This window comes from Maniola jurtina, chromosome 22 (assembly GCF_905333055.1).
Source record: "Maniola jurtina chromosome 22, ilManJurt1.1, whole genome shotgun sequence".
NCBI lineage: Eukaryota > Metazoa > Arthropoda > Insecta > Lepidoptera > Nymphalidae > Maniola > Maniola jurtina.
The window spans coordinates 11,983,343-12,010,124 of NC_060050.1; the positions used below are offsets into that span (position 1 = coordinate 11,983,343).

Sequence of the window (26,782 nt, forward strand, 5' to 3'; positions counted from 1 at the left end):
CAAAACGATTTTAAATTATCGATTCCTGTTTTCATGAAAAAGCAATCGATTTGCTCATTTCTGAATCTAATTTTGTACTTTATGTCCTGACTTCGTCTGTGATGGCGTTTGCTGGCGCGCGTGCTGTGCTTGTTTGGAGTGTTTTTTTTTTGTTAAGAGTGGCTGGTTTTTGTGTTAGTTGGTGTTTTTTGGTGGTAGAACTGACTGGGAAGCGCTCCAAAGGGGCGCCGCGCGTATGTCGGCGGGCGCCGGCGCAGACGGAGTCAATACTTGAAATTCAATAACTTGAAAATATCACAAACTTGACATTGGCTAATCAGAGTAAAGCCAGATTTAAAGAAAAAAAAAAAAAAAACTTTATGTCCTTTAATGATAAAAGTCTATGGTTTGGACAAAGTCAGAAGTCAAAGTGCTGTCAAGTGTCAGATAACCAACCTAACCAACAAACAAATCAACAAATAACATTGAAATTAAATTAGGAATTTTTTACAAATTAATTATTTTAAATAATTACTGCGTTAACAATAGTATCGGGCTGTAAGACCAACGTTACGGTGGCCTATACAAATTATGGATTTCAAAAGCATATGCAGGATCTGCCTTGAATCATCAAAACAAACCTTTGATATTTATACAAGTTATTATGTGAAAAGAAATATTTTATACTGCGAGATGTTATCACATTGTACTCAGCTCACGGTGCGTATGTATTTTGTTTATGACTTGTTACTTTAAAAAAAAAACTTTCATTGAGGTTACTATCAGCAACCATAATAGTGCTAGGCTAATCATTTGTACTGTGCTTAAGCAGTGTTAGACTAGTCATTATAACGAGTATATCGTTAAACGAAAGGTAGATCATAGACGGTATGAATTAAACGCCTACTTACCTTGAGTTTAGATCTTGGCAGAATTGTAACTTGCTTAAAATACATTGTTTTCTTCCAGCCTGTGGAAGAAGATGGCCTTCCACGTTTAATTTGTAAAGACTGTAGCCGCCAACTGAAGAGGTGCTATGCATTCAACATACAATGTACAGAAAGTGATCAGACGCTAAGGCATTACCTAGATACTGTTGTTATACCCAAAGCGGAGAGGGACAATGTGGAGGTGAAGAGTGAGGAGCTAGATCGGCAGCTGGAGCTGATGCTGAAGGAGAACAAAGTTTTTGATGATAGTGTTAAATCAGGTAACTTCAATTTTGATAGAAACAGTTACAAGTTTAGTGTTATGAAAGTTGGAATCGTCAAGTGAATATACCACTAGTTCAGAGTGGCCTTCCTACTGAAAAGAACCAATTAGAAACTCAGCAGTTGCTCTTTTCAAGTATTGATCTTCATCTCTTCATCATGAAATGAAATGAACTTATTTATTCCATGTAGCCTGTGCGACTTATGATAATATGTCCATACTCTACCACAGGTCCAAAACAGATTCTATTGAGAAGAGACAGCAAAAACTGCAGTTTTTTTTTAATAAAATATTTTGATATGTAAATAATACAATGGAATATTACCTTGTGGACTGTAGAATGTTAGTAGTGGCAGTTTCAAACTAAAACTTGTAAATGCTTAATGCATGTATTTGTGCTGTGTAGAGCCGGAGAATGCCAGTGAAGCAGTGGACAGTTGCTGGGATGCGGAGGATGACAACATGGCCCTCGGGGAAATCAAGCTCAACAAAACATTGGCAGGTAATGATCATGTAGGCTTGCACTGTGCCTTGTTTGTGAGTGTACCATATTTCATTCATTGTATAATTAGTATCATCATCTCCACCCAACTACTGAGCATGGATCTCCTCTCAGAATGAGAAGGTTTCATGCTTTCCAAAAACACTAGGGGTAGGACTTGGTGGAGATTTGTGGTGCTAAGATTTTGTTTTAGTTTAGTGCTCAGAACTCATGGATTTTCTTTATTGCCACAACATGTCATGGATTTATAGCATGATAGCCACAACACGAATTTTGCTGTGGACATTCTGCAATTGCCACAATGCTTTGCAAGCTGTTTTTTCGCCCATTGAGCGTTTTCGGTCTTTGAGTGTAATATATGAAATCTGTAATAAAAGTCGCTCACAAAGCGTACCATTTTGTATTTCTATTTCCACATAATAAAAAAAATAGTAACAAAATATTCCAAACATAAAAACAGTCAATTTTCGCTAGAAGATTTTTGACACTGTTTATAATTAGGAAGAAATGGTAGACTTGTATGGTCAGCCTCAGAATTTGAGTATCAATTCCGCAAAACTATTGCACCAAAAACTTGTCGCACTTATGACCTTTCTCTATGAACGCGCCACACACACCTAATCATGTATATAACCATACCACGCGAATATGATAATTAAGGTGCTAAACGACTTACGGCCTTTGGCTGTACATTGAAGGTATTTTGTATTTCAGAGTCAAATCACAGCAGCAGTGGCAATGATAAGTTGTGGGAACCAGATGAACTGCTAGATGAAGACGCTATACCAAAGAAAAATATTAAAGGTAAAGATTATAATATGCAGTCACCACCCATAGCTGGCCCACTACTGAACTTGGGTCTCCTGTTAGGATGAGAAAGTACCACCTCAAGCTTTGTGATTGGTCACAACCCAACGTGACAACCCTGCAAACAGTTGATCGCCGAAATGAACTTAAAAAACTTCTGTGAACTCAAAAAAACATTTTGAACGTTTGTCAAGTAGCGAAGACAACGAAAGAATCTATGGCGCTATTTGGTACTACATACTTTTTTGACATGTTACATGATTTGTCTAACACGCTGTATAATGATTTGTTTATCAGAGGTCGTTTTTGTAGCTCTTGTCAATGGCGAGAACACCGGGTTGCCTAAGAAAAGGGGCAGGAGAAGAAAAGGTAATGCCAAAGACAACTTCGATAAATATAAATAACTATATTTAGAATTAAATTAATTATTTTAATGTAATTTTGAGTGAGTTTTGCCTAACCCAGATCGTCGCACCACAAACCACTCAATCGCTCAACAGTAAGTCGCACGTGAGCTCTCACGTTAATTTACGTACAACTGCTTGTTTTTTAGCTATTGGTTCTGTAATTTTTTATTTTACAGTAGTCAAAGTCAAAGTCAAATCATTGATTCAGAGTTGTTACCATTGTACACTTTTTGATTGTCAATTGCTTAATAGAATAGAATAGAATAGAATAGAATAGAATAGAATAGATTTTTATTCAAATAAACTTTTACAAGTGCTTTTGAATCGTCAAATAATTTACCACTGGTTCGGAATGCCGTTCCTACCGAGAAGAACCAGCAAGAAACTCGGCGGTTGCTCTTTTCAATTGTGCAATTTACAATAATATTCTATACTATACAAGCAATTGCAGACCCGCGCATTGCTGGAGCGAGTCAAATCCATGCTTTTTTATCATTTACATAATCTTCGATTGTGTAATATGCTTTTGCCAGGAGCATACTTTTAATGGATTTTTTAAACTTTGGTAAAGGCAAGTCTAATATTGACTGTGGAATTTTATTATAAAATATTACACTCATTCCCACAAATGACTTTCCCACTTTTCTGAGGCGGAGCGTAGGAGTTGCGAGCTTATTACGATTTCTAGTTGGCCTGTCATGGAAATCACCGATTTTTTTGTAGCTGAGGAGGTTTTGTCGTACAAAAATTATATTATTGTAAATGTATTGAGAAGCTACTGTAAGAATACCTATTTCCTTAAATTTCTCTCGTAGGGAATCGCGCGGTTTTAAATTATAAATTGCGCGTATTGCCCTTTTTTATAATTTGTAGAATAATTATGTAATAGTGATAATTACGCTATTGCGCTTGCGCTGGAGCGCCGCCTGAGATCAAATTACTCTTGCAAGCGCAGCTTTAAAGTTCCATATCTTAAAAAGGTTATTTGTTGAGATATTTTAATGATTCTTTCAAATTTTTGTTATTATACTTAAATTTTGTATTTAATTCATTGAAAAACCGGACAAGTGTGAGATAGACTCGCGCACCGAGGGTTCCGTACTCGGTATTTTTGCCGACATTTTACACAATAAATCAAAAACTATAATGCATAAAAATAAATAAAAATTTACAAGTAAAGCCCTTTCATAATATGATAACCCACTTGGTACAGTTATCTTATTTTGAAAATTGAAACACATTTTAATTTTTTTTAAAGATGTAACCACAAATTCACAGTTTTCAGATTTATCACTTGTGCTATAAGACCTACCTACCTGCCAAATTTCATGATTCTAGGTCAACGGGAAGTACCCTATAGGTTTCCCTGACAGACAAGACGGACGGACGGACGGACAGATAGACAAACAGACAACAAAGTGATCCTATAAGGGTTCCGTTTTTCCTTTTGAGGTACGGAACCCTAATGACGAAAACTTCTCCATTCCAGAATATGTCCTGGATGAATGTCAGCTGCCGGACAGCAAGATGCCGTCCCAGTGCGACGTGTGCGGCAAGATCATCAGCACCAAGAGTAACCTGAAGGCGCACAAGATCTGCCACACCGACATCCGCCCCTACAAGTGCGACCAGTGCCCCGCTACCTTCAAGTTAGTGCGAATGTAACTTTGATTCACTCCAACTAAACACATTTGTACGGTCGGCGTCAGAATTCGTGTAGCAATTTCGCGAAACTTGCGTACGGTCGGCGTCAGAATTCGTGTAGCAATTTCGCGAAACTTGCGTACGGTCGGCGTCAGAATTCGTGTAGCAATTTCGCGAAACTTGCATCAAAAACCTGTCGCACTTATGACCTTTTTCTATAAACACGCCACACACACCTAACGCCTGTACCACGCTGTAGATGCCACGGAGAGCTCATTCTTGACGATAATCCACTGCATTTGGAAGTGATTACGTCTGTGTGCGTTCGCACATGATGGGGCTGCGTACGAGTAACCGTGCGATAGCCGTGCCACGCGAATATGATCATTAAGGTGCTAGTCTGCTAAACGACTTACGGCCTTTGACTGTACAAGTTACTTTTGGTATTAATTACAGTTCTTCTTGCAATAGTTCTGAAAACGCTGTAAACATACTTGTATCGTTGGTTGCAGAGGTCACAGCGCTCTGTTCCAGCACAAGAGGGTCCATTCGGGCGAAACGCCGTACCACTGCGAATACTGCTCCAAGCAGTTCAGCCGGCGAGCGGGGCTCGTCAACCACATACGAGTTCACACTGGTGAGATATTACCTTTGTACACATCTCAACATTCATCTCAACACATCGTCAGTCAATTTGGGAATATACAAGGAACAAACAGTCGCTATTTTGACAACTTTCCTGGCGCAGTGGTAAGTGCTGTGGGCTTATTAGTAAGAGGTCCCGAGGTCGATTCCCGGCAGGGCGGGGAATTTTTTAATTTTTTAATCACTGGTCCGGTCTGGTGGAAGGCTTCAGCCGTGACTAGTTACCACCCTACCGGCAAAGCCGTGCCGCCATGCGATTTAGCGTTCTGGTAGGATACTGTGTAGTTAGAAAGAGGTATGGGTTGAATAAAAACTTCCATACGCCTTTTAGGTTAGCCCGTTTTCATCTTATACTGCATCAACACTTACCACCAGGTGATATTGCAGTCAAGAGCTAACTTGTATTAGAATTAAAAAAAAAATCCATTAAAACAGACTACAATGTGGAGAATTCTATGGCATACAGGTGAAGAAACACATAATGTAGTGATATTTAGCTGCTAAAATCACACATAACTCCGAAAAGTTAGATTAGAGTTAGTAGAAGGTGGTGAATAGTTGTGGAGAAAAGTTGGTGATGACTTATGAACGTTGGTTGTTTCAGGAGAGAAGTTGTTCAGCTGCACGATTTGCTTCAAGGACTTTGTGCAGAAGACGCAGCTGTCCATACACATGAAGAGGCACAAGGGGGACAAGACCTTCCTCTGCCAGGTCTGCGGGAAAGGTCCGCATCACATCTCCCGATACTTATGTGGCGGTCGCCACAGTTGCAAAAAGAGAGCGCTTTCTTTATTATTATCAAATATGGAATGTTTTGGGAAGTCTGCTTTTGACGCAACGAAAGAACCACTAAGGTTTACTTGATGTGTGTCATTCCGTCTATTTATCAATACACTCACTTCTCACTCATACCAAGGACATCAATCAACTGTCCTCAATACGAACCTAAGCCAGTCGCCACTCACGACGCTTTCACTAGATGGCAGCACGAGTAGCTTACAGCTGAAGCTCAAGTAGAACACGTAAAGCTGAATCGCAATAACGGAGCGTTTAGGAATCTGCACTATATACAGAAGTTTCAAGATACAACTGTCCGCGTCGACCGGCTGGCGCTGGAGCACGACTAACTGCTTGTGTGTGTCAAAAATATTGAAATTTGCACCTAAACTTTTACTTACAATATAAATAAGTAAATAACCTCTTCAAAGAGTGCATAGGCGTATTATCGGAAAGCGTAATCCAACCTAGACCTCATATTGTATAGAGAAAATATCTTGAAAGCAAAAACTTAGCTTACAATGAAAGTATTAAATTTGATGTTGTGACACAATGTATAAGTCACTCTATTCATGAATGCAATAAATGTGCAGGTTTCCCCATAAAGTCGGACTTGCGAGTCCACCAGCGCACCCACAACGGGGAGAAGCCGTACTCGTGCCACCTGTGCGACAAGACCTTCGCCACCTCCGGCAACCTCTCCATTCACATCAGGATACACAATAAGGAAGTCAGGTAACACTTGCGAGTCCACCAGCGCACCCACAACGGGGAGAAGCCGTACTCGTGCCACCTGTGCGACAAGACCTTCGCCACCTCCGGCAACCTCTCCATTCACATCAGGATACACAATAAGGAAGTCAGGTAACACTTGCGAGTCCACCAGCGCACCCACAACGGGGAGAAGCCGTACTCGTGCCACCTGTGCGACAAGACCTTCGCCACCTCCGGCAACCTCTCCATTCACATCAGGATACACAATAAGGAAGTCAGGTAACACTTGCGAGTCCACCAGCGCACCCACAACGGGGAGAAGCCGTACTCGTGCCACCTGTGCGACAAGACCTTCGCCACCTCCGGCAACCTCTCCATTCACATCAGGATACACAATAAGGAAGTCAGGTAACACTTGCGAGTCCACCAGCGCACCCACAACGGGGAGAAGCCGTACTCGTGCCACCTGTGCGACAAGACCTTCGCCACCTCCGGCAACCTCTCCATTCACATCAGGATACACAATAAGGAAGTCAGGTAACACTTGCGAGTCCACCAGCGCACCCACAACGGGGAGAAGCCGTACTCGTGCCACCTGTGCGACAAGACCTTCGCCACCTCCGGCAACCTCTCCATTCACATCAGGATACACAATAAGGAAGTCAGGTAACACTTGCGAGTCCACCAGCGCACCCACAACGGGGAGAAGCCGTACTCGTGCCACCTGTGCGACAAGACCTTCGCCACCTCCGGCAACCTCTCCATTCACATCAGGATACACAATAAGGAAGTCAGGTAACACTTGCGAGTCCACCAGCGCACCCACAACGGGGAGAAGCCGTACTCGTGCCACCTGTGCGACAAGACCTTCGCCACCTCCGGCAACCTCTCCATTCACATCAGGATACACAATAAGGAAGTCAGGTAACACTTGCGAGTCCACCAGCGCACCCACAACGGGGAGAAGCCGTACTCGTGCCACCTGTGCGACAAGACCTTCGCCACCTCCGGCAACCTCTCCATTCACATCAGGATACACAATAAGGAAGTCAGGTAACACTTGCGAGTCCACCAGCGCACCCACAACGGGGAGAAGCCGTACTCGTGCCACCTGTGCGACAAGACCTTCGCCACCTCCGGCAACCTCTCCATTCACATCAGGATACACAATAAGGAAGTCAGGTAACACTTGCGAGTCCACCAGCGCACCCACAACGGGGAGAAGCCGTACTCGTGCCACCTGTGCGACAAGACCTTCGCCACCTCCGGCAACCTCTCCATTCAAATCAGGATACACAATAAGGAAGTCAGGTAACCTACTACTAGCTACTTTAAACAATAACTCTTTATTTTTGATTAGAGAAAAACTTTGTCTCAAGAAAAGTTCGAAATCTTCTACGCCTATTTTCATACGCCATTCATAAAAACTTTTTGAATTCTTTATTACTATTGCTTTCAATAATTAAAATCAGTTTTTGTACATCTTGTATTTTTTCGCTATTGAGGTGAAAAGTTGTATGTATCTCATGATAGCAAAGTTTTTGTTCCTTGTGCCTTTGAATACCTCTCTACACTAAGGATTCTGACCTCACTCGCTACGCTTGTTATTCTATTATAGAATCCTTCGCCCGCTCGGGGTTCAATCTAGACACTCGCTACAAAAATGAACTTTGCTATCTTGTTGAACAAATAATTGTATTTGAATTTACACTGCATACACCAAATATCAAAGTTTCAGGTTTGTAACTCATTTAGTCCACAGTCTACGAGCTAGAGACTTGTCGCATGCGGACAGACAGACAGTAGTGTTTGACGTTTCAGATACAACTGCAAGGAGTGTCACCGAGGCTTCGTGACGTGCAGCTCCTACAACGTGCACCTGAAGAGACACAAAGGACAGAGGGACTACCTGTGCGAGTGCGGCAAGACCTTCTACACCTCCTCCGCGCTCAAACAACACAAAGTGGTAACTTTCTGCCTCTACCATATTTCTCTCTATCCTAGTTCTTACTGTTGAGGGCCTCAATCGCTTCTTCTCTGGACTGGTTTCCGTACTTCCGTCTGTTGTGCGTCCGGCCTAAAACTCATTCATTTGTCACCAATGGTATGGGTTTTCTTAGGATTACAATAGGTTTCAAAATCCTATTTTCAAATTAATGAATATACCGTTTAAAGTACTATGTGCACACGGCGTCTAATATACTGTTTAATGTACTTCGTCAGGTCCACACAGAGTCTAATACATATACCATTTAATTTACTTTGCCAGGTACACACGGAAGTTTAATATACCGTTTAACGTTTTTTGTCAGGTCCACACGGGGATCAAGAAGTACCAGTGCAAGATCTGTGAGCGCAAGTTTTCTCAGACCAGCCATCTCAGCAGGCACTTCCGCAAGGACCACGCCAAGCCCAACGCCCCGCTGCCTCCTTCAGACCACTACCGCCTGGTGCTGCCTGACGACAACAGGACGCCCACTGTGTTCAATAAATACCCGGACGGCGTCAAGTTCGAAGCCTCATAGCGATCTGTGCAATAGGGAAAACATGAGCCTCCACACACTTCTTGACAGACAACAAAGTGATCCTATAAGGGTTCCTTTTGTTGAGGTACTGAACCCTAACAATCAGCAAAATATGTCAAAGTGATGCAACTAGTGTTATAAGCATAGATATGTTTATAAGAGATCATTGTGATGTGAGCAATCTCAAATACTCTTTTTTTTTTTGTAAAAGTTTATATGTGAGAGTATTTCTGCACTAAAAATAGTGCACCACAAATGTACAGGGATATTAATTTTTCATATTTTGAATACTGTAAAATTTAATTGCCATTAAAATAAGGACTATAATCGTACTTTTTAAAGTTAACATGGCGCGAGAGAAGTCATTATTTACGCATTATACATATTTATTGGAAAATCGGAATAATATAGTAGGCTCTTACGAAAATCAGATGAAACACCTACTTCAAATACAGTACCTGAATTATTTATTTATTAGGTACAATACAAGACAACACTTGAACATATTATTGTATTTTGTTTTATTGATGGCTTTTAGTGTAGCCATCTCTTTGTTTAGAATTAATAACATTTTGATGATCTGAAATTATTTTTAGTTTAAGTTAAATTATTTTATTGAGATAAATTAATATTTTTGAAATGAAATAAATGTTTTCATGGTTTTATTGTTGAAGTTTTATTTCATGGGCAAATGTGTGAAATGTGTCTTGCAGGACCACTACAAGTCACAACCAACACTTGGAAGTACTCTGTCGAGATCTTCCATCCACCTAGTGAAGGATGTGCTACTGCATTTTCCCATTAGGTGTTGAGGAGAGTACAAGCTCTTACTATAGCGCGACAGGTTGAGATGAAAGGTTTTAAATTGAGTGATACAGTGGATATCCTTTGATAAGCATTATATACGAGTCCAGAAAATTCTTTGTTAGATAGAGAAGTTAATATTCCTTGCTGAAATCCATGGTATACAAGGAACCACAAGCTTAATTCGCTATAATCCGCCAAAACTGACAAATCTGTGCAGTAAGCGATATGCATCGCCCGCCCTCCCACTAGCAGCAGGAAAAGCAAGCAATGTCCACACAAATCTTGCAAAGCAACTTTGCAATTGTTCACTGTGGCGTCTACATCGCCTGAGGATGCTCTGCGTCGATATTACAGTGAAACTTACGTTGAGTGTGTCTATCTAGATTTTTGTGTTTTGTTTGCTGTTCCTGCTTCTTGAGGGGGTTCTTGTAGTTCCTTGTATACGGTAGTCAGATAGTGGCAGGTGGTAGTGGATTTTAAAAATAAAATTCAAAAATGTATTCAAATAATTTATTTACACATACAGAATTGTCTTCTAAATCATATTGCAAAACGTTGACTGATTCACCAATCAGCTCCACAAATAATAAAAACGGTAGCATAACAAAAAATATGATTTCTCTAACAACAAAACAACAAATTAAAGACAAAATGAGAAAGGAAAATTAGTAAGATCTTATTGGAACCTCGAATGTAATTTTTTGTGAGTTTTCAACTCACTAAAGTTGGCATATATCGCTCAATTTATTATTGTAACTGTTTAGGCATGGTTTAGAGTTTGTCGTAGAGTATAGAGTATATATAAACTGTCAAGTTTATTATACAAACTAGCTAACTCGACCTGCTAAGCTGCACTTGTGATATTTTTCAAAATTGTTTCTTAGTGAGGTCTCCTACGAAAACCTATACCTATACAAAATCTCAGGTTTCTAGACCGAATACAATTTTGTAATGTACTTCAATATATCAATCAGTCAGTTAGTGTAAGTTTAATTAAATAAAAAGCTACACTCAAGAGGCTCAAAAAAAAAGAACTAAAATATTTCTATTAAAAATATTTTTTCATAAATAAAGGGGTTTGGGTAAAATTGGTGCCTTTTTTTAGGATAGCGGCCACCGATAAAACTGGTATTTTATGAAAGAACAGCAAAAAACAAACAAAAAATATTATGTAACATATATAGCTAACTCACATCGGGGCAGAGATATTCCATCTTTAATATGTTAAATTCCATTGATTACACCCAATGTCTTTTTGTAATTGTTCGCACTAAAAGCAATAAAAAGTGCTTTCTTTTGACTCACAAGCAATGGCCACACCAAAATGCATCGTCATCATCATCACTATCGACCGATAGATGCCCACTGCTGGACATAGGTCTCTCGATAGGGCTTCCACTCGCCACGGTCTTGCGCCATCCGAATCCAGTGGCTTCCTGTGACTCGTTTGATGTTGTCTGTCCACTTAGTGGCGGAGTTAGGGGTGGGAGGGGGAAGAGGGGAGTACAATTTCGAGTGCAGGGCTCTTAACAATTACTGGATGGGACGGGACATGAGCATTAGACATGATTTTAGTTCGTCTTCCTCACGTTCATTTATGGACCCACCTATACTTGGATATAACACTTCAGCACTTAGATATACCATTAGCCGTTTCGGTGTCTCTGTAGCGACCTTAAGACAGCCCTAGTTTCTACCAAATTGAAGGCTCATAGTCCACAAACGGTAAGCAAAGTGGTCGATTATGCTCTTCAGTCTTCTGTATAACCCTTTTCTTTTACGTAGGGAAATACTCATGGATACCACCGCACTCGGGGAGGTGGTACCGACTAATACCCCACGTTTTTCCGTCATGGTCGTTATTACTGGGCACAGGGACATGAACGTATTCAACTGCAACCCAGCTAACGGCACCCACTTTGGTGTCCCAAGTCTCGCTCTGGGACTAAAAGGGATCCCAAACGCACAGTATAAGACTCACCGGAAACACGGGCTTGTTTTCCAACTCAAAAACCTACTCTCCCGTGGGCAATAGACTCCCCGTGCCTATTACCCGTAGGTCCTATTCAAGGGGGCAAGCAATGGTCATGCGCAGCTCTCCTGCGCCCGATTCTCCAGCAGCGCATGGAATAAGAGTTCTCGGCTTCCTCTCTAATCCTCTCCGCTGCCTCCTTGTGCGTCATTACTTCCTCGCTGAAGGAGACCATCGCTTTCTAAGCCCTCTCACTGTCCACCATAGATTCAGCCACGACATAATTTCCACCAGCAATTGGCGTGGCGTCTATGTCGGGCACTTTGTCAGCGTATACTGTGCTGTGTCTAAAGCACTACCACAATGGTGGCAATTCTCTCTGGGCTCTCTTCGCACCACCTTGCTCAGGTATTTCCCAAAGCACCCGTGCCCCGTAAGAACCTGTGCAAGGTGGAACGTGAGTGCTTCGTGCTTCCTCTTCGCCCACTCCTCAAGGATAGGACGGATCACCTCAATTGTCTGGTGACCGGCTGTGGGTGACTCGAGCCTGCTCTGCCAATAGAAGAGGAGCTTGGTCTGCGCTAATCGCTGCCACCCATATATTTCCATCGGAGTCGGTTGTTCCTCCAGTAAACGGCCTCCACCCTCCTCTAGTACACACTAGCCAGTGTCATAGCGTCCAGGTCCCATGGTGGGGGTCCTAGCCAAGACACAGGATGCCTCGTAGGATATGGTTCGATATATTCTTTCCTGCATTCTATATAACCTGCCGTATCGGGTGGGTGTGATCTATTGTACTGAAGCCTATTCAGAATCCGGCTTGTTCGGTAGGCTGGCAGTCATCAAAACTACGAGCGAGACGATTCGTGATGACTTTCAAACTTACAGACATACCTCAGCAGCGAGATGGGTCTATAATTCTTCAACAATACCTTATCTTCCTTTTTAAAGAATAGAACCACTACGCTTCTGTACCACGCCTCTGGCACTATGGCGACGTGAATGGCGGGATTACACAAACGCTGAAAGACTTTATGTACTGGTTTTCCATCCGTTTTCAGTGGTTCTGCTGTGATTCCGTCATCACCTGGTGCCTTGTTGTTCTTGAGCCATACTAATCTCATAAAGGCTGACGTCCGGGACATTTTTGGTGTAGCGTCGGGTCAATTTGGCTCTGGGATCTCTAGCCAAATCGTTAACAAGCTTTTGTGTAGTGGTTTAGAACTGTCTATAGAACGTCTCCCAAAATACAAATGGAGGAGCACCGTGTTTACAGCTCAGCCAATCACAGCGCAGGGTTCGTCTACCTACGGTCAGCGCACGGTGGGCAAATGCTCGAAGTTTTAAGTCCCGAATTCAGTCCCATCATTCTTTGAGAAGAATTTACTTTGTTTAGGTATATAGCCTGGAGATTACAGGGACTGCGTGCTCTCATCATCATCATCATCATCATTATCAACCAATAGAGGTCACTGCTTGATATAGGTTCTTGTAGGGACTTCCACACGGTAAGGTCTTGCGCCACGCGAATTCAGAGGTTCTCTGAGGCTCGTTTGATGTCTTTTGTCCTCCAAGTCTTTGGTCTTTTTAGCTCAAAATAAGATCATTTTATATTTATAGATCCTATTCATTGTCATATCTACATATTTAAAGATATTATTCAGTTAGAAAGTGAATTTGAAATCGGTATTCATGGTTCAAGTTTAATTTTTCAAATTCAAATATCTCAGCCCCGATGTCACTTAGAGCAATATTATTTGTTGTCATTACAATGTTTAAAGTAGCACTATAAAATAACACTAATACCATCAGTGGCCGCAACATAAAAAAAAGGCACCACTGCTCCATACAAAGTTACCCAAACCCCTTTAGTTTACAATAACAACTAAAAGGGAGCGCCAAAAATCTCCTTATTTGCTAAACGTATAAAAGTTACTAAGTTTCAACTCATTACACCTATTATCTCTTATTACCTATAGGACAGGAAACAATGCCTTAATTTCTACTAAACCAATTTTGATGAAACTCACTGAAGGTTTTTGTTATAAATACATATATCTATCTACAGTTAGTAAACATAATTTCTGGTATTATTTCATAATACTCCATATTTGTTTGTTTGGTACAAATATAATAATTTTTTTCTCTTTGAATAACTAGGGACTTTTTAACTGTCCAACTTAAGCGGACCAGTTAATGTTTATTCTTCAACTTGCTTGGAAACTAGTAAATTATTTAAAAACAAAACATCAAATGGCTCTGCATTACAGTCTGACAAGGCTCTCTTGGCAATTGGATGCCATTAACAGGGAGGCGTAGTTGTGGCATAAAGGCTGCCAGCAAATAAAAGTTTTTCTCAAGTTTAGGGAATATCTTGAAAATGTCAATGTTGAAAATCGAGTAAGTTTTATCTAATTTTAACTGAAAGAGAAATTAGATAAGATGTCCCTATTTGTACATCAAAAAAGAATCATAACAACCATTGATAGGCTAGGGACCAAGCCAGGGCCTTGAAAACTATCATGTTTACCTGCTCTGTGCTCAAATACTATACTTACCTAGTGCTAAGTATAAGATGCAGACACAATTATGCTGTATTCATTATCAGAATATATCGCGACGTTATGTGTATCGAATGACCCTAATATTAAAAAAAAAACAGTGAAATTCAGATTTTCCCCCACAGACAAGGGGGCAGCATGACACTTCACAAGATGGCGGCGTTAGTTCCAATTTTGGCCACGCGCCTAGAGAGCCTTGTCGCACTGTATATTCCATTTGCAACAACACAATAGCAGAAGTAGTTGGACAACTTCATACTGTTCCATGAGGTTCTTTAAGTGTTCTTTAAAATAAAGGTGTAACATAAAAGCTGAACATCAGTTTTCATAGGTTTAACACAATTTTTAAGTTGTTTAGTAAAAATGAATACTTTGTTAATTGAAAGAAGAATTATTTGATTTTACTTGGCACTTGCCAATGATAATAATTAATTAATTGTTGTTAACTTAACAAATCGTTGAAATCATTTGTTTCATGTTTCCTCACAAAATGAGAGAAAAGCACTGTAAAGTCTCAGCCGAAATAGTACCTAACGATCTCGTTTAGTTTAAAGGACTCGGATGCCTCGATCGCTAGCCGTGTCTTTTTAAACTAAATTTTAAAATTACTTGGCTATAAATTGATTTATTTCCGGCCTGGACAGTAACTCAATACTTTTTTTTTAATTACTAGTAGACATTGGGTTCTGGTTTGCTTTTGGATGTCAACTAAAAAGTCACTGTTCAAGCTTTTTCTAGCTGAAACCAAGTCCATAAGTTCCCAGCATCATTGGTATAATATCCTAAAGTAGTGACACTAGCTACAGGTCGATCTTGGGGCGGTACTGCAGCCGCAGCGGCGGGTCGCGGAACCTCCATCTCGTGACGTACACAAACTTTAACGTGTGGTCCTTGCCTAGAAGCTCGTCGTTACATAGGATGTCAATCTGTAAAACAATAAAAAATTATACATTATGTATGTTCATCATCAACCAACTCCTGACCATAGTAGGCCTCTTGTAGGGACTTCCACACACTACGGTCTTGCGCCACCGCCATCCAACAGCTCAATATAAAAATTAAGACTCAATTGTTCAGCAGTAAAGTGAACTCAATTTTCCATACATATTTTTACAATTAATTCCTACCATAACACACTGTGTGTATGGGTAAATACGAATTGCCCTGGCACCCACTGGTGGGAAAAGCCGGTTTAAACCCCATTGTTGTATATTGTCGTACTTACCATACAAGCTTTATTTTTAGTTGGAGGGCATAGGTGAATATTAGTCATGATTACATAGCTAATAATCTTTCAAAAAAAAAAAAAGAATAAATAATAGTAGTATACTCACTTCTCTATACTTGTCCATGGCATTCAAAACCTTTTTAGCTACAAACTTCTTGAGGTGTGTGATGGTGGCCTGAGCAGAACATCGGATGAAGCTGCGCTTCAGCGTGCGCAGCGACGTGGATATGCACTCCAAGCACACATTCACCTGGAAACAAAAACTATACACTAGAAAAATGGTCTTTTTAATTTTCTGGCCTTAATGCTCAAGTATTAGAGCTCTAACCAAATCTATGGGTATAACTGGTGATGTGTGATACAACTTTAAAAATAAACAGTTTTCTTTTCTTTAGATACACAACTAAAATTATTGCAATGTAACGGACTAGCAACCGCCCATAGCTTCCTTCCAGTGCGCATTTTGACAACCTTATTCTTTATCTACATTATAGGAAGAACCTCTGTGCAAAATTTCAGCTTTCTAGGTCCAAGAGTTTGGGCTTGTGTGTTGTGGAGTCAATCAGTGAGTCAGTAAAAACTTCAACTGGGTCAGATTTTTTTGTTTCCATGAGAATAATAAATGGTAAGAGTGGCTGCTAGTAGAAAATAATAACAGGAATTGAAATAACTAGACCACAACTATAAAAAAAAATATGTTGAAATAAAAGAGGATTAGTCTGGTTCTGTTGCAAACTCCTCAATGGATATGTGTAATATCCACTCCACTCTCACTATAGCCCTAATAATACTTACCTGTTCATCTTTCCTATGTGAGTCAGTGTTGTCAGGCTGCTCAGGCTCGTCACCTGCGCCCGGCTTGTCGGCCGCCAGGGCGGCGTCCTTGGGGCAGGGCAGCCCGCGCGCGCGGTAGAAATCCCTCTCCCTTTTGATTTCATCTGCAATGAAACATTTGTGGATCAGTTAAACTGCTGTTGGAATCTTCTAGCAAGCAAGCCTAAGGTGCTACTTTATCACCCCATCAATCATCAACCCGTAGCTGGCATCAGAATGAGAAAGGTTTGGCCATCCAATGCTGGCCACTAGTTTAATTGGCGGACATGCTTTAACCATGAAGAAAAACATTTTAAGCAAACCTGCATGCCTGTGGGTCCTCCACAATATTTTCAAAGGTGTGTGAAGTCTGCCTTGTACAGATTGGTTGTATGAAACCCTTCTCATTCTGAGGACAGAACTGTGCTAATAGTGGGCCGGTCACGGGTTGATCATGATGGTGATAATGAATAGTGTAGTGTAAATTATTAGTGTGTATTAATATTTTGTCTATGGTAAAATGTTATTGAAAATATGGTCTCTACTGTTTAGCTCTTTATCTCTGGTTTAAATTCAGTCTCATTGTATTGTAAATGTAACTTGCAATGAAAATAAAATAACTTGTTAAAATAGTTACAATAAAATAGTTTTGACAGGGTCTCATCACTCTCATCTAATGTACCTACGATCTACATGTGAAATGCAAAATAAAGAATATGAATATGAATACAATAAAACAAATAAAAAAAGTGAACACAACAAACAGAAATAGGAGTTTCCAGAGACAGACTGTTAAGACAGGGCGGGCCAGTTAGTATTGTGACAACTGATGGGACTTACTGTCCTGCAGATCTGGCACCAGCTTGTAGACAATGTCCTGCATGGTTCTGTCAAAGCTGATGTACTGTAGTGGGTGCGACTGGTGGATCACTATGTTGCATGTTGGACACGTGTTGTTCTCCTCCAGGTGCTTCACCAAGCAACTCTTACAGACTGGAATATACAAACACCATAATATGTTAAGGAACCAGTTATCTCAACTGTTAAACTGAACTGATGACTCTGATACTCTTTATATTAAACAAAATGTGCATGGCAGTTTTATCTAAATCTTTTTTCTTTCCAGTGGATCTTAAAAAACCTGAATTGACACGGACAAAGTCGCGTGCATGAGCTAGATAACAATCACAATTACAATAGTAATGTTTATAGAAAATAAAAAACAGTATAGAAGAAAATGAGGTTAACAAAATATTTTGGCATAAACATTTAGCACATTCATTTTAGCTAGTAAGGAAAGTTAACGAAAGATAGATAAATGGTAATAAAATTGCTCAATTAATACTTTTGAAGAAAAATAAAGGCAAAAGTCCTTACACGTATGAAGACACTCGGTGACCGTGGTCGCGTCGATGAAGTATCCGCGGCAGATCTTGCAGGTGATGTGGCTGTTCAGGGTCTTCAGCTTGATCCTCCGTTCCATGGTCATCACTAACTACACTACACACTACATCTAAAGTCTAAACACTAAGCGAAAAAGGAAAACCATAAGAATAACGAAAAGAAAACATGAAGAAATTTACGATCACCCAAACAAAATTTTATTGACGTCGGAATGTAAAGTTGCCAGATGAAATTAGAAGTTTTCATTCAGTCATGGTGACAGAGCATGACAGAAGGGCTCTGAATTCGAAGGGCTGGCTCATGTTTGCGCAGCGAATCAGCCTGGCTGTCCAGCGTGGGAATGCAGCCCATCTTCGTACCATTCCACGCGGGCATTTTATTGTAATATTTTCAATGAAAAAATATCATTTTTTACATCTTTTATTGATCACATCGAACACTCTGAACACATTGTACTTAGAATCGAGTATAAAAATCGATTTTCGTTCTTAAATACTGTTTATAAACCAAATAAAATGAAAAAGTCAACTTGTGCGTGTTGCTAATTTCAAAACTGAAATGTCAAACACAATGAAAAATTGAAAATGGACGACCGATAGTTTTCTTTTGGCACGTGAATTTGAATATTATTTTTTGTTAATTTCAACCAAAACAGTTCGCCGTCAAACTGGGTGCCAAAACGGTGGAGCGTTTTCTGAACCTAGCCGACGACAGCTTCGTCGAGGATGTCAACGAAGACCTAAAATGCTTCCTTGCCGAAAAAAAAGTTGACAGGTAAACATTATTTATATGGTTCGTTTCCCTTTTAATTTCCCGTTACATGTAGGCTTACGTGAGCTATTTTTAATGTGGATAAAGGTGGATATATTCTTGTGTGCTATTATTGTAATTTGGGTTGTTGGGTGCAATGTATCGGTGGGTTTTCAAGGTTATGCGGTTCGCACACACACGCAGGACGCCGTCGAAGCGCGATGATACCTTGGACGCTAATAACTGTACAATGTACTGTACGTGTGCGAAAAAAGTGTAAAATCCACCTCACGCTCGGACCGCCGACCACTTGGGGTTTATTATTTATGATATCTTGCATGAAAAATGTATATAACAGTTTTTTTTTATTAGATGCGTTTTTTATAGGTATAAACCTGGATTTATCTATATTTAACATTTTAAATGCGAAAGTGTCAGTCTGTCTGCTAGCATGTCTTAGCATCCAAGGGTTTTGACAAGACTACCTGAAACTTATGCAGACTAAGTCACAAATATCATCTAGTTAATTATAAAAATGTTGAATATTTTCAGTGTGCTGGTGTTTCCACCAGTGAGCAACTACCGGCGCTTCCTGATCCACCGCTGCGTGGAGGAGCTGGGCCGGGCAGACCTCTCCACCTTCTCCATCGGCCTCAGCGACGAGCGGCGCACTGTGGTGTGCTACCGGGACAAACTACTGAGGTACCTACTACTGCATACTGGCAAGAGGAAAAAAATACACAGGCTAAATTTATGGGCCTAAATTTGAAAATTTGGAGGTCACATTCCCTAAGTACCATATTGATGCACTAAGGATAAGCAGCACTCAGTAAAAGCAAGTATTATTGAAATATTTCAAGCAAAAGTAAAGAAAACCTTCACATATTGTGTAAAGACAAGCGCTTCTCCAACATGCATGGTATAAATGTCTTACATTAACCTCAAATAAAGGCTTTAAATGTTGTTTTCCTTATCTCACAGGTGAGTGGATCTTTTAACAGATATTGTTATTGGTTATGTAAATGTAAATAGGTTCTTACTTAAACTATATTTCACAAATATGGTTGTGTTTCTCTTTGAAAATATTTCACAGAGAAACACAACCATTTCCCTTAAAATATTTCAAGACATTTCCTTATCCTCATTATAGGAATCTGGAATGCCCTCCCAAAACCTACATGAGAGATACAAATCTGGACGTATAGAGGTTATATTAGAGTTTTAAACTAAAAAACTAATGGCAAAATTAGTTATTTAGGTGAAATCAGAGCGTGATTACTATGCCAACATGCAATTATCCAGTAAGCAATCTAAACACTGAATATTTTGGAAAATTACCTAACAATACAAAGGAGGAAGAATTTAAGAGATCTCAATGGATTCTTAAAAAAATGTATGAGTAAGTCATCCAAATCACTCACTATATAAAAAGATAAGCTGTCTGGCTTATCAACACAGGTACTCTCTAACTCTGGTAACTCTAGGCCTAGAAACTTATTTTGGTAGTAGGTTTCCTCTATAACAAAATGTATTGTTTGTTGACTTGTGTTTATTTGTGCAGTGATGAAGCTTGTGCTCGACCAGCCATGGGCCTGACTCCGCGGAATGATGCAGAGCTCTCCGACAACAGTGAGTATCTTCACTCCTCCCCTAACTACCTATCACGTCACAAGACCCTAAACAAAGTTGTATAGAAAGTGTTCAAAAAAAAAAATTTTTGTGATCAACTAAAACACTGAATTGACAATAGACACTGATAGGACTTAGGAATGATAGGGAATGAACATCTAAAACTTAATGCAAACAAAATTACATAGCCATTGAGAATTAGATACAGAATAAGCCTGCTGGTGTAATGTGCATGTAATGTAATGGAAATGCAATATTGTGGTTTCCACTTTATTCATTTTTGTGAAATGTGAAAACTATTTGAATGAATTTGTGGCTTTTCTCTTTGGTGTAGTGCTGGGGCGCTCTTAGATTGGATTTCTATTATGGCCATACAAATACATGGCTTGTAGAATGGTTGTTTTTTATGTTTGTCTGATTGATTTGCGCTTCGCAGCTTAGACCACATTGGGCGGCTTAGGCACGTGTAGTCGCGGCAACTATGTGCGTATACACACAATGACGTCCATGTAAATTGTCGACTGAGTCGCCGGCGACTAGAGTTATAAAATGAAGTAGTATTTATAAGATTAAGTGATACTTAAAAAGATTTAAATAAATAAATAAATAAAGCCTTTATTGCTGATAAATTTACAATAATAAACTTAAGTCTCGCACTTTGGTTATTTTGCAATCAGCGCGTCCTCCGACGCATAGGCCTCCTCCAGGCATTTCCAAACGAGTCTATCCCGTGCTTGCCTCGTCCACAATGACCCAGCCGTCTTCTTTATATCATCGGCCCACCGCTTTCTTTGTCTTCCCTTTTTCCACTTCGAGCCATCCCTAACTTCCCATTCTGTCATAGCTTGGGTCCATTTCTTTGACTTCTCTCGAAGCATGTGTCCAGTCCATCTCCATTTAAGTATTTTTGTTTGGACGACTACATCTTCCAGTTTAGTGATTCGTCTTATATCTTTGCATCTCTTCCTGTCCTTTCTAGTGAAGCCCAACATGCTGCGTTCCATACCTCTTTGGCAAGTCCTAATTTTTTGAAGGGTTTTCTGGGTCAGCGCCCATGTTTGGCATCCGTAGGTCAGGGTAGGAAGAATGCAAGGGTAAAGAGTTTTCTTTTTGAAGACATAGGGAGAGAGAGAGAAAGAGAGAGATCATGAAGAACTGCCAGTACCCTATGTCTTCAAAAAGTAAAAAGATTTAACTACTGCGAAATTTAGCAATCGTTGTTCGAATTGTTCCATTTTCGACTTGTCCATGCTTAACCATACGCCATACTAAAACGCCAATTACGATTGCAATTGGCGTTTCGCATAACCATTAACCATCTTAAATCTATTACATTATTTAAAATTTATAATCAACAGAATGTATAATATTTCGATTGCATTGTCGATTAAAATGAACTATGTAGGCCATAAACTGGAGTAGCAACAAAAATGTTATAATCGTCATTATGTATGTGTTAGCGGTTGGATAATGGCTAGTTTTCAGCGTAGCTACCTCGCGCGCCCACGATATTACTCGTATTATGGCACCGGGCGCGGTCACCCGTGCCGTGCCGATATTGAGTAATAGCATTCTGTAATACACTCAAATATCTTGCATGAGATTTCCACTTAGCCTCAATATCCGTGGGTTTTACAGTACTGAGAACGGGTATCTTCGCAGCTCTCAGGCGTGCAGGTTTAGTCACGATGTTTTCCTTCACCGTTAAAACAAGTGATATTGAGTTGCCTAAAACGCACGCAACTCCGAAGAGGTGGGTGGCCGGGTTCGACCTCAGACCCTTCAGACTAGGAGGCTGATGTTTTAACCATAGTGACTAGGCTATCACCGTTCTAAATGTTAGCCTGAAACACTCACTACCTGAATTTGGTTTTGCTAAATTTATGTTAACTTCTGGGTTAAAAATTAGTTCATTAGTTTTTATCCGAGTTCTGGACCAAAAGTCATCATTAATCATTTAAATGCCTTGGAGTACATAAAGCACTCAAAGTTATTTGAAGTCTGCCAATCCGCACTCGGCCAGCGTGGTGGACTACGGAAGAACACTTCTCATTCTGAAAGGAGACTCGTGCTCAGTCACCATGGAGCAACCGCCACCGCCACCGGCTCACCAGCCGAAAATACATTAATTAGTTAAGTACTAGTTAAAAGATGTGGTACGGAGTACATAAAAGCAACGCGTTTAATTTCGTAGCAAACCGCTAAAAGAGCACGCGTTTTGTTCGCGTAATGACCACTTAATGCAATAACAAGCAATTGAGCACAGCTCGCCCCAAAAAGTGACGGTAACATTCGTCCTTCACAATGCCGCGAGCGCTGACATAACGCGGCGTGTTGCAACAAGCGCGCCCGCACGCGGGGCGCGGCGGCGCGGGGCGACGTGAAAGTGGCACGATGGACGCCGCTGCCTCCGCGCGAGCTATGCGGACTACGAGGTGACCTCTTTCGCTATTGTGCTAACTGATTATGACCTGTTTAGATGTAAATAAGGAACAAAACCCGCTCAAGTGCGAGTCAGACTTGCACACGAAGGGCTACGGAACCATCGTACAAGATATTTTGACACTTTCATATTCGGCAATCAATTTTGGACTTGCCTTTACGCAAATTTAAAAAATCTATTGAAATTATGCTCCTAAAATATCATATTATACAATCGAAGATTATTGATAAAAAGCGTGGATTTGGTCTGCAGCTCGCTCCACCAATGCGCGGGATTTCAATTACTTATATACATGGCATAATTTTGTATATCAAATCTTTCAAAAGAGCAACCGCCGAGTTTCTTGCTGGTTCTTCTCGGTAGGTAAAGCATTCCGAACCAGTGGTAGATGCATTTGACGATTCTAACCATAAGTTGAGTAAGAAAAGGTAACGAATAGACACACTTTTGGGTTTATAATATTAGAATGTTTGAAGTTGAGTAGTTGTTGATGTATTCAGCCTATGGGAAGTTCCCACGCTCAGTATTGTCAGCAAGTTTACGGATACATTAGTGATTGTGCGTGTAACTCCAGTGATTTCCGGTGGCTGTTATAAAATAAACTTAATCGTGTATGGCCAGCGTGATATGTCAAGGGTCTAGGAACTTGAGGTTTTGTATGTAGATTCTATAGTTTTACTAATTTTCGCTATAATGTAGAGTCCGGGACTTTCAGTACTAAAGCGATGGCGGAGCGGGCTAGCCCGTCTGAAAATAAGATTAATTATGGCATTAACTGCGGAGCTGCAATATTCTGCTTTCCATTTTGCCTTCCTCATAGCTAAATGTCATTTTGTCGCAATCTCGAACATGACAAATGATTTTCCTGACCACTCGAGACGAAATACTGAAGAGCGCGGATTTGTGTTAAAAGCCTCTCATAAGTAGTACGCGACAGCTCGAGATGGCAATCGGGGGAACGTCACCCGCGCCATCCCGCACCGGGATAGCGCGGGGGTTGTGCGGATGTGTGGGGGTGTCCCCACCCCTTTTGCTATGTCGAGCTGTCGCGTGCTATCTAGCATTATTGCCGCCCAAGTGGTACCTGTAAGAAGCCATTTTCTTCACATTGCTAGGGTTCCGTAGTAACCAAGACACTTTTAAGTTAAGCCATTCCGTCCGTCCGCAGCATAGCTCAGAGACTGTAAGTACAGGAAAGCTGTATTTGGCACGACTACAATACGTAATATTGATAGGAAAACAATAGACGTTGGAGTCCCAAGGTGTTAGAATCGGCCGGTGTAGACCGCGCACCGGAAGGCGCAGCGTCGGAAGAGCCCCACTTGGCGGGCAAAGGACATCTAACGAGTCGCAGGAAGCCGCTGCAAGACCGTGGTATTTAGAAGTCCCTAGGCCCTGCGAGGGACCTATGTCCAGCGGTGGACGTTCTTCGGTTGGTAGTGATGAGGATGATAGTGATACATATTAATCAAGTGTTGATGCTTATGGTAGCTTGGAATCTGCACCAATATAATAGCTCCAATCCATTATGTATTCAGTGCATAGCTGGTAATGTTTTGCCGCTGTATTCTCGAACTACTCCAAATATTACGCAACCCAATAAAACGCGATAAACGTTACCACATTTAGATTGTTGAGATAGACCATAGAGTAGCAGACCTTATGTCTTACAAAAAACGCCTCCGTATTGTGGATTCACTGAAGACGCTAGACGCTAGAAGACGACCTGTGCTTCCATTCTACAGGCATAGCAATTAATGCTGAGTGGAGTCCATATTGGGATACACATACAATTTCTTCAGAGTGCCTGTGCCTGTTTCTGTAACTCTAGTTCCTGATAAACGAATTAGGCATCTTCTAAGCGACGCGTTCCATCTTAGGCTGCATCATCAATAGAGGAAACCTACTTGCCAAATGTTAAGTTTTTAGATCCAGCAATTTAAGCAGAATGTTGGCATGTTAGTCAGATTATCCTTTTATAAATAATAATAAAATATAAAAACGTTATTTCATCACTTGAGCATTAAAGCCGACATGCCTCAAGCAGTAGAAGCGCCGGAATAAACTGTGTCACATGTGGCACATTCCGAAAAGTTGTTCCAGCTCAGCATAATGCAGCGGTATGCTCTATGATTGCTGCTCCACTGATGGACAGCTCTCCGGGTGAGTGCATGGATGATGGACACGGATCGTTGCCGGGTCTGGTCGACAAGTAAAGCGCGGCGCTTCACGCTTGACCAGTTTGTCAAGTGTTGTGGTGTTTCCGTGTGTTATGTTATGTTGTGCTACCGTTTTTATGGTTTCGCGCTTTGTAAGTTTTCCCACTTTGGATGGAATTTTCCAACGCCTCACGATGCTAACAATCCGTTGTTGATCAAAATTTTGAAAGACGGACCGAAACGTTAATTAAATGCTAAGTGCTTTTGATCTCCTGACTAGCTCTCCCCTGTATTAAATTTCAGCTTTTCAGCGTTTCAACACCCAGTCCAAGGGTTTGGGTTGGGCGTTGATGAGTCAGTATGTGAGCCAGGATTTATTTATATACACTGGACAGCAAATAAACCGGGCCACCCGCTGCCTTGGAACTCTGATTCGATTTTCTCAAAAAGTATAAAACTTACAACTATCAAAATTATACCTGCAGAAAGAGCATTTCATGATGATTAAAATGAATTGAAATTCATTGGGATTAATCAATTAATTAGGGGTTTATTAAGGATTTTACAAAGAAGAGTCGTTTTCCAGCCATGTTAATCGTTAGTAATCATGAAATGAAAACAAAAATTAAAGCCAGAAACAAAGATAAAATTAAAAAAAAGTTTTTGGTCAGTATTCAGTATTCCCTCCCCTTGCTCGGATAACTGCCAGCATCCTCGTATTCATCCACCTCACGAGCCTGACGATGAAATCTCAAGGAATTGCATTCCGCTCCTCTTCAATTACGATTCGCAGCTCTGGAAGCCTTGTTGGAGCAGGTATCCGGGCTCGAACCCGACGTTTCAGCTCATCCCATAAGTGTTCTATCGGATTCAAGTCCGGGCTTCGAGCTGACCAGTCCATTGTACGAATGCCGACGTCCGATATCCAACTTCTGTTCTGCGAAATTGCCTCCTCAACGCAGTTCAAGTCCAATAAAGTCTGTGTGACGAACGCCAAGTGGTCATAAACCCAGACGCCATCAGAAGGAGACTTGTTGAATTTGTACACAATTGCAGGTTATGTAAATGATAAGAGATAGATAAATTCATCGCATCCAGCTACGCATACCTAACACTGCAATTCCTAATTAGTTTACGAAACCAAAATTGGGCACATGAATATGAAACATCATTGTAAAAAAATTGGTAGTTTCTTCTGCTATGAAAATCCTGAGTGATAGTGCGGTGCCATTTGCATTGCTCTTCATTGTTATATTTTTGACGTTAAATTATTATGTATGATGGTCAGCTGGGCGACTTGTGCTATGACATCAGAGGCTCTTGGTGCAGCTCGGAAATAGCACTTGCCGATAGCATTGATTGATGTGTTCTTCTAGTCTTTATCCCACGCTGCGTGGGCTCGGCTCAACACGTCTTCCTCTTCCACTCTCTTCTGTCACCCGTCAACGCATTATCCACCGCTTTTACACGCATATCCTTTTCTCTTACATGCATATTTAACATATAAATCATAATTATTTGCAAGAAACGCAGATGTGCGTTGTCTGTCAGTCAGTATCTCAATGTTGGCGTAAGATGTACAAACAGTGCTGCAATGATATCTAATATGAAACAGATGATTACAGAGTACATCAGTATAGCCAGTAATGCAATGTGGCGCGGCACGGGAACGGCGCAGACGTAACGCTGCGACTCAGCGGCGGCGGACTGCTGCGGTGGGACGAACTGTTCTTCCGCATTTTATCTAGTTTCCTTCAAGTCGCTATACGTCGCCCATTCCGCGAAACTAACGCATCAAAAACCT

The 26,782-nt window shown here is 40.8% G+C and overlaps 3 protein-coding genes across 3 annotated transcripts in view; 2 read left to right on the forward strand and 1 right to left on the reverse strand.

The window, feature by feature from the left end:
* The first annotated feature begins 409 nt into the window (after nucleotides 1-409).
* LOC123876996 (zinc finger protein 660-like) lies at nucleotides 410-9,877 on the forward strand. The gene is made up of 11 exons (XM_045923471.1): nucleotides 410-699; nucleotides 949-1,189; nucleotides 1,598-1,693; nucleotides 2,408-2,497; nucleotides 2,813-2,869; nucleotides 4,397-4,556; nucleotides 5,064-5,188; nucleotides 5,801-5,920; nucleotides 6,567-6,708; nucleotides 8,509-8,653; nucleotides 9,000-9,877. Exons 1-11 carry the CDS (start codon nucleotides 571-573, stop codon nucleotides 9,210-9,212), a joined length of 1,518 nt encoding a protein of 505 aa, XP_045779427.1. The 5' UTR covers nucleotides 410-570; the 3' UTR covers nucleotides 9,213-9,877.
* A 4,127-nt stretch (nucleotides 9,878-14,004) lies between these two features.
* Nucleotides 14,005-18,241, reverse strand: LOC123877003 (polycomb group RING finger protein 3). The gene is made up of 5 exons (XM_045923479.1): nucleotides 17,971-18,241; nucleotides 17,434-17,586; nucleotides 16,576-16,718; nucleotides 15,887-16,030; nucleotides 14,005-15,478 (listed from the first exon to the last, which is right to left on the reverse strand). The coding sequence occupies exons 1-5, from the start codon at nucleotides 18,080-18,082 to the stop codon at nucleotides 15,353-15,355; spliced, it is 678 nt and encodes a 225-aa protein (XP_045779435.1). The 5' UTR covers nucleotides 18,083-18,241; the 3' UTR covers nucleotides 14,005-15,352.
* Nucleotides 18,242-18,638: 397 nt separating this feature from the next.
* The window catches only part of LOC123876998 (coiled-coil domain-containing protein R3HCC1L), a 42,805-nt gene continuing 34,661 nt past the window's right edge, over nucleotides 18,639-26,782 (forward strand). Inside the window, exons 1-3 of the mRNA XM_045923475.1 lie at nucleotides 18,639-18,771; nucleotides 19,300-19,449; nucleotides 20,309-20,376. Coding sequence (XP_045779431.1) covers nucleotides 20,334-20,376 — 43 coding nt within the window. The 5' untranslated portion in view covers nucleotides 18,639-18,771; nucleotides 19,300-19,449; nucleotides 20,309-20,333. The remainder of the gene's footprint in view (nucleotides 18,772-19,299; nucleotides 19,450-20,308; nucleotides 20,377-26,782) is intronic.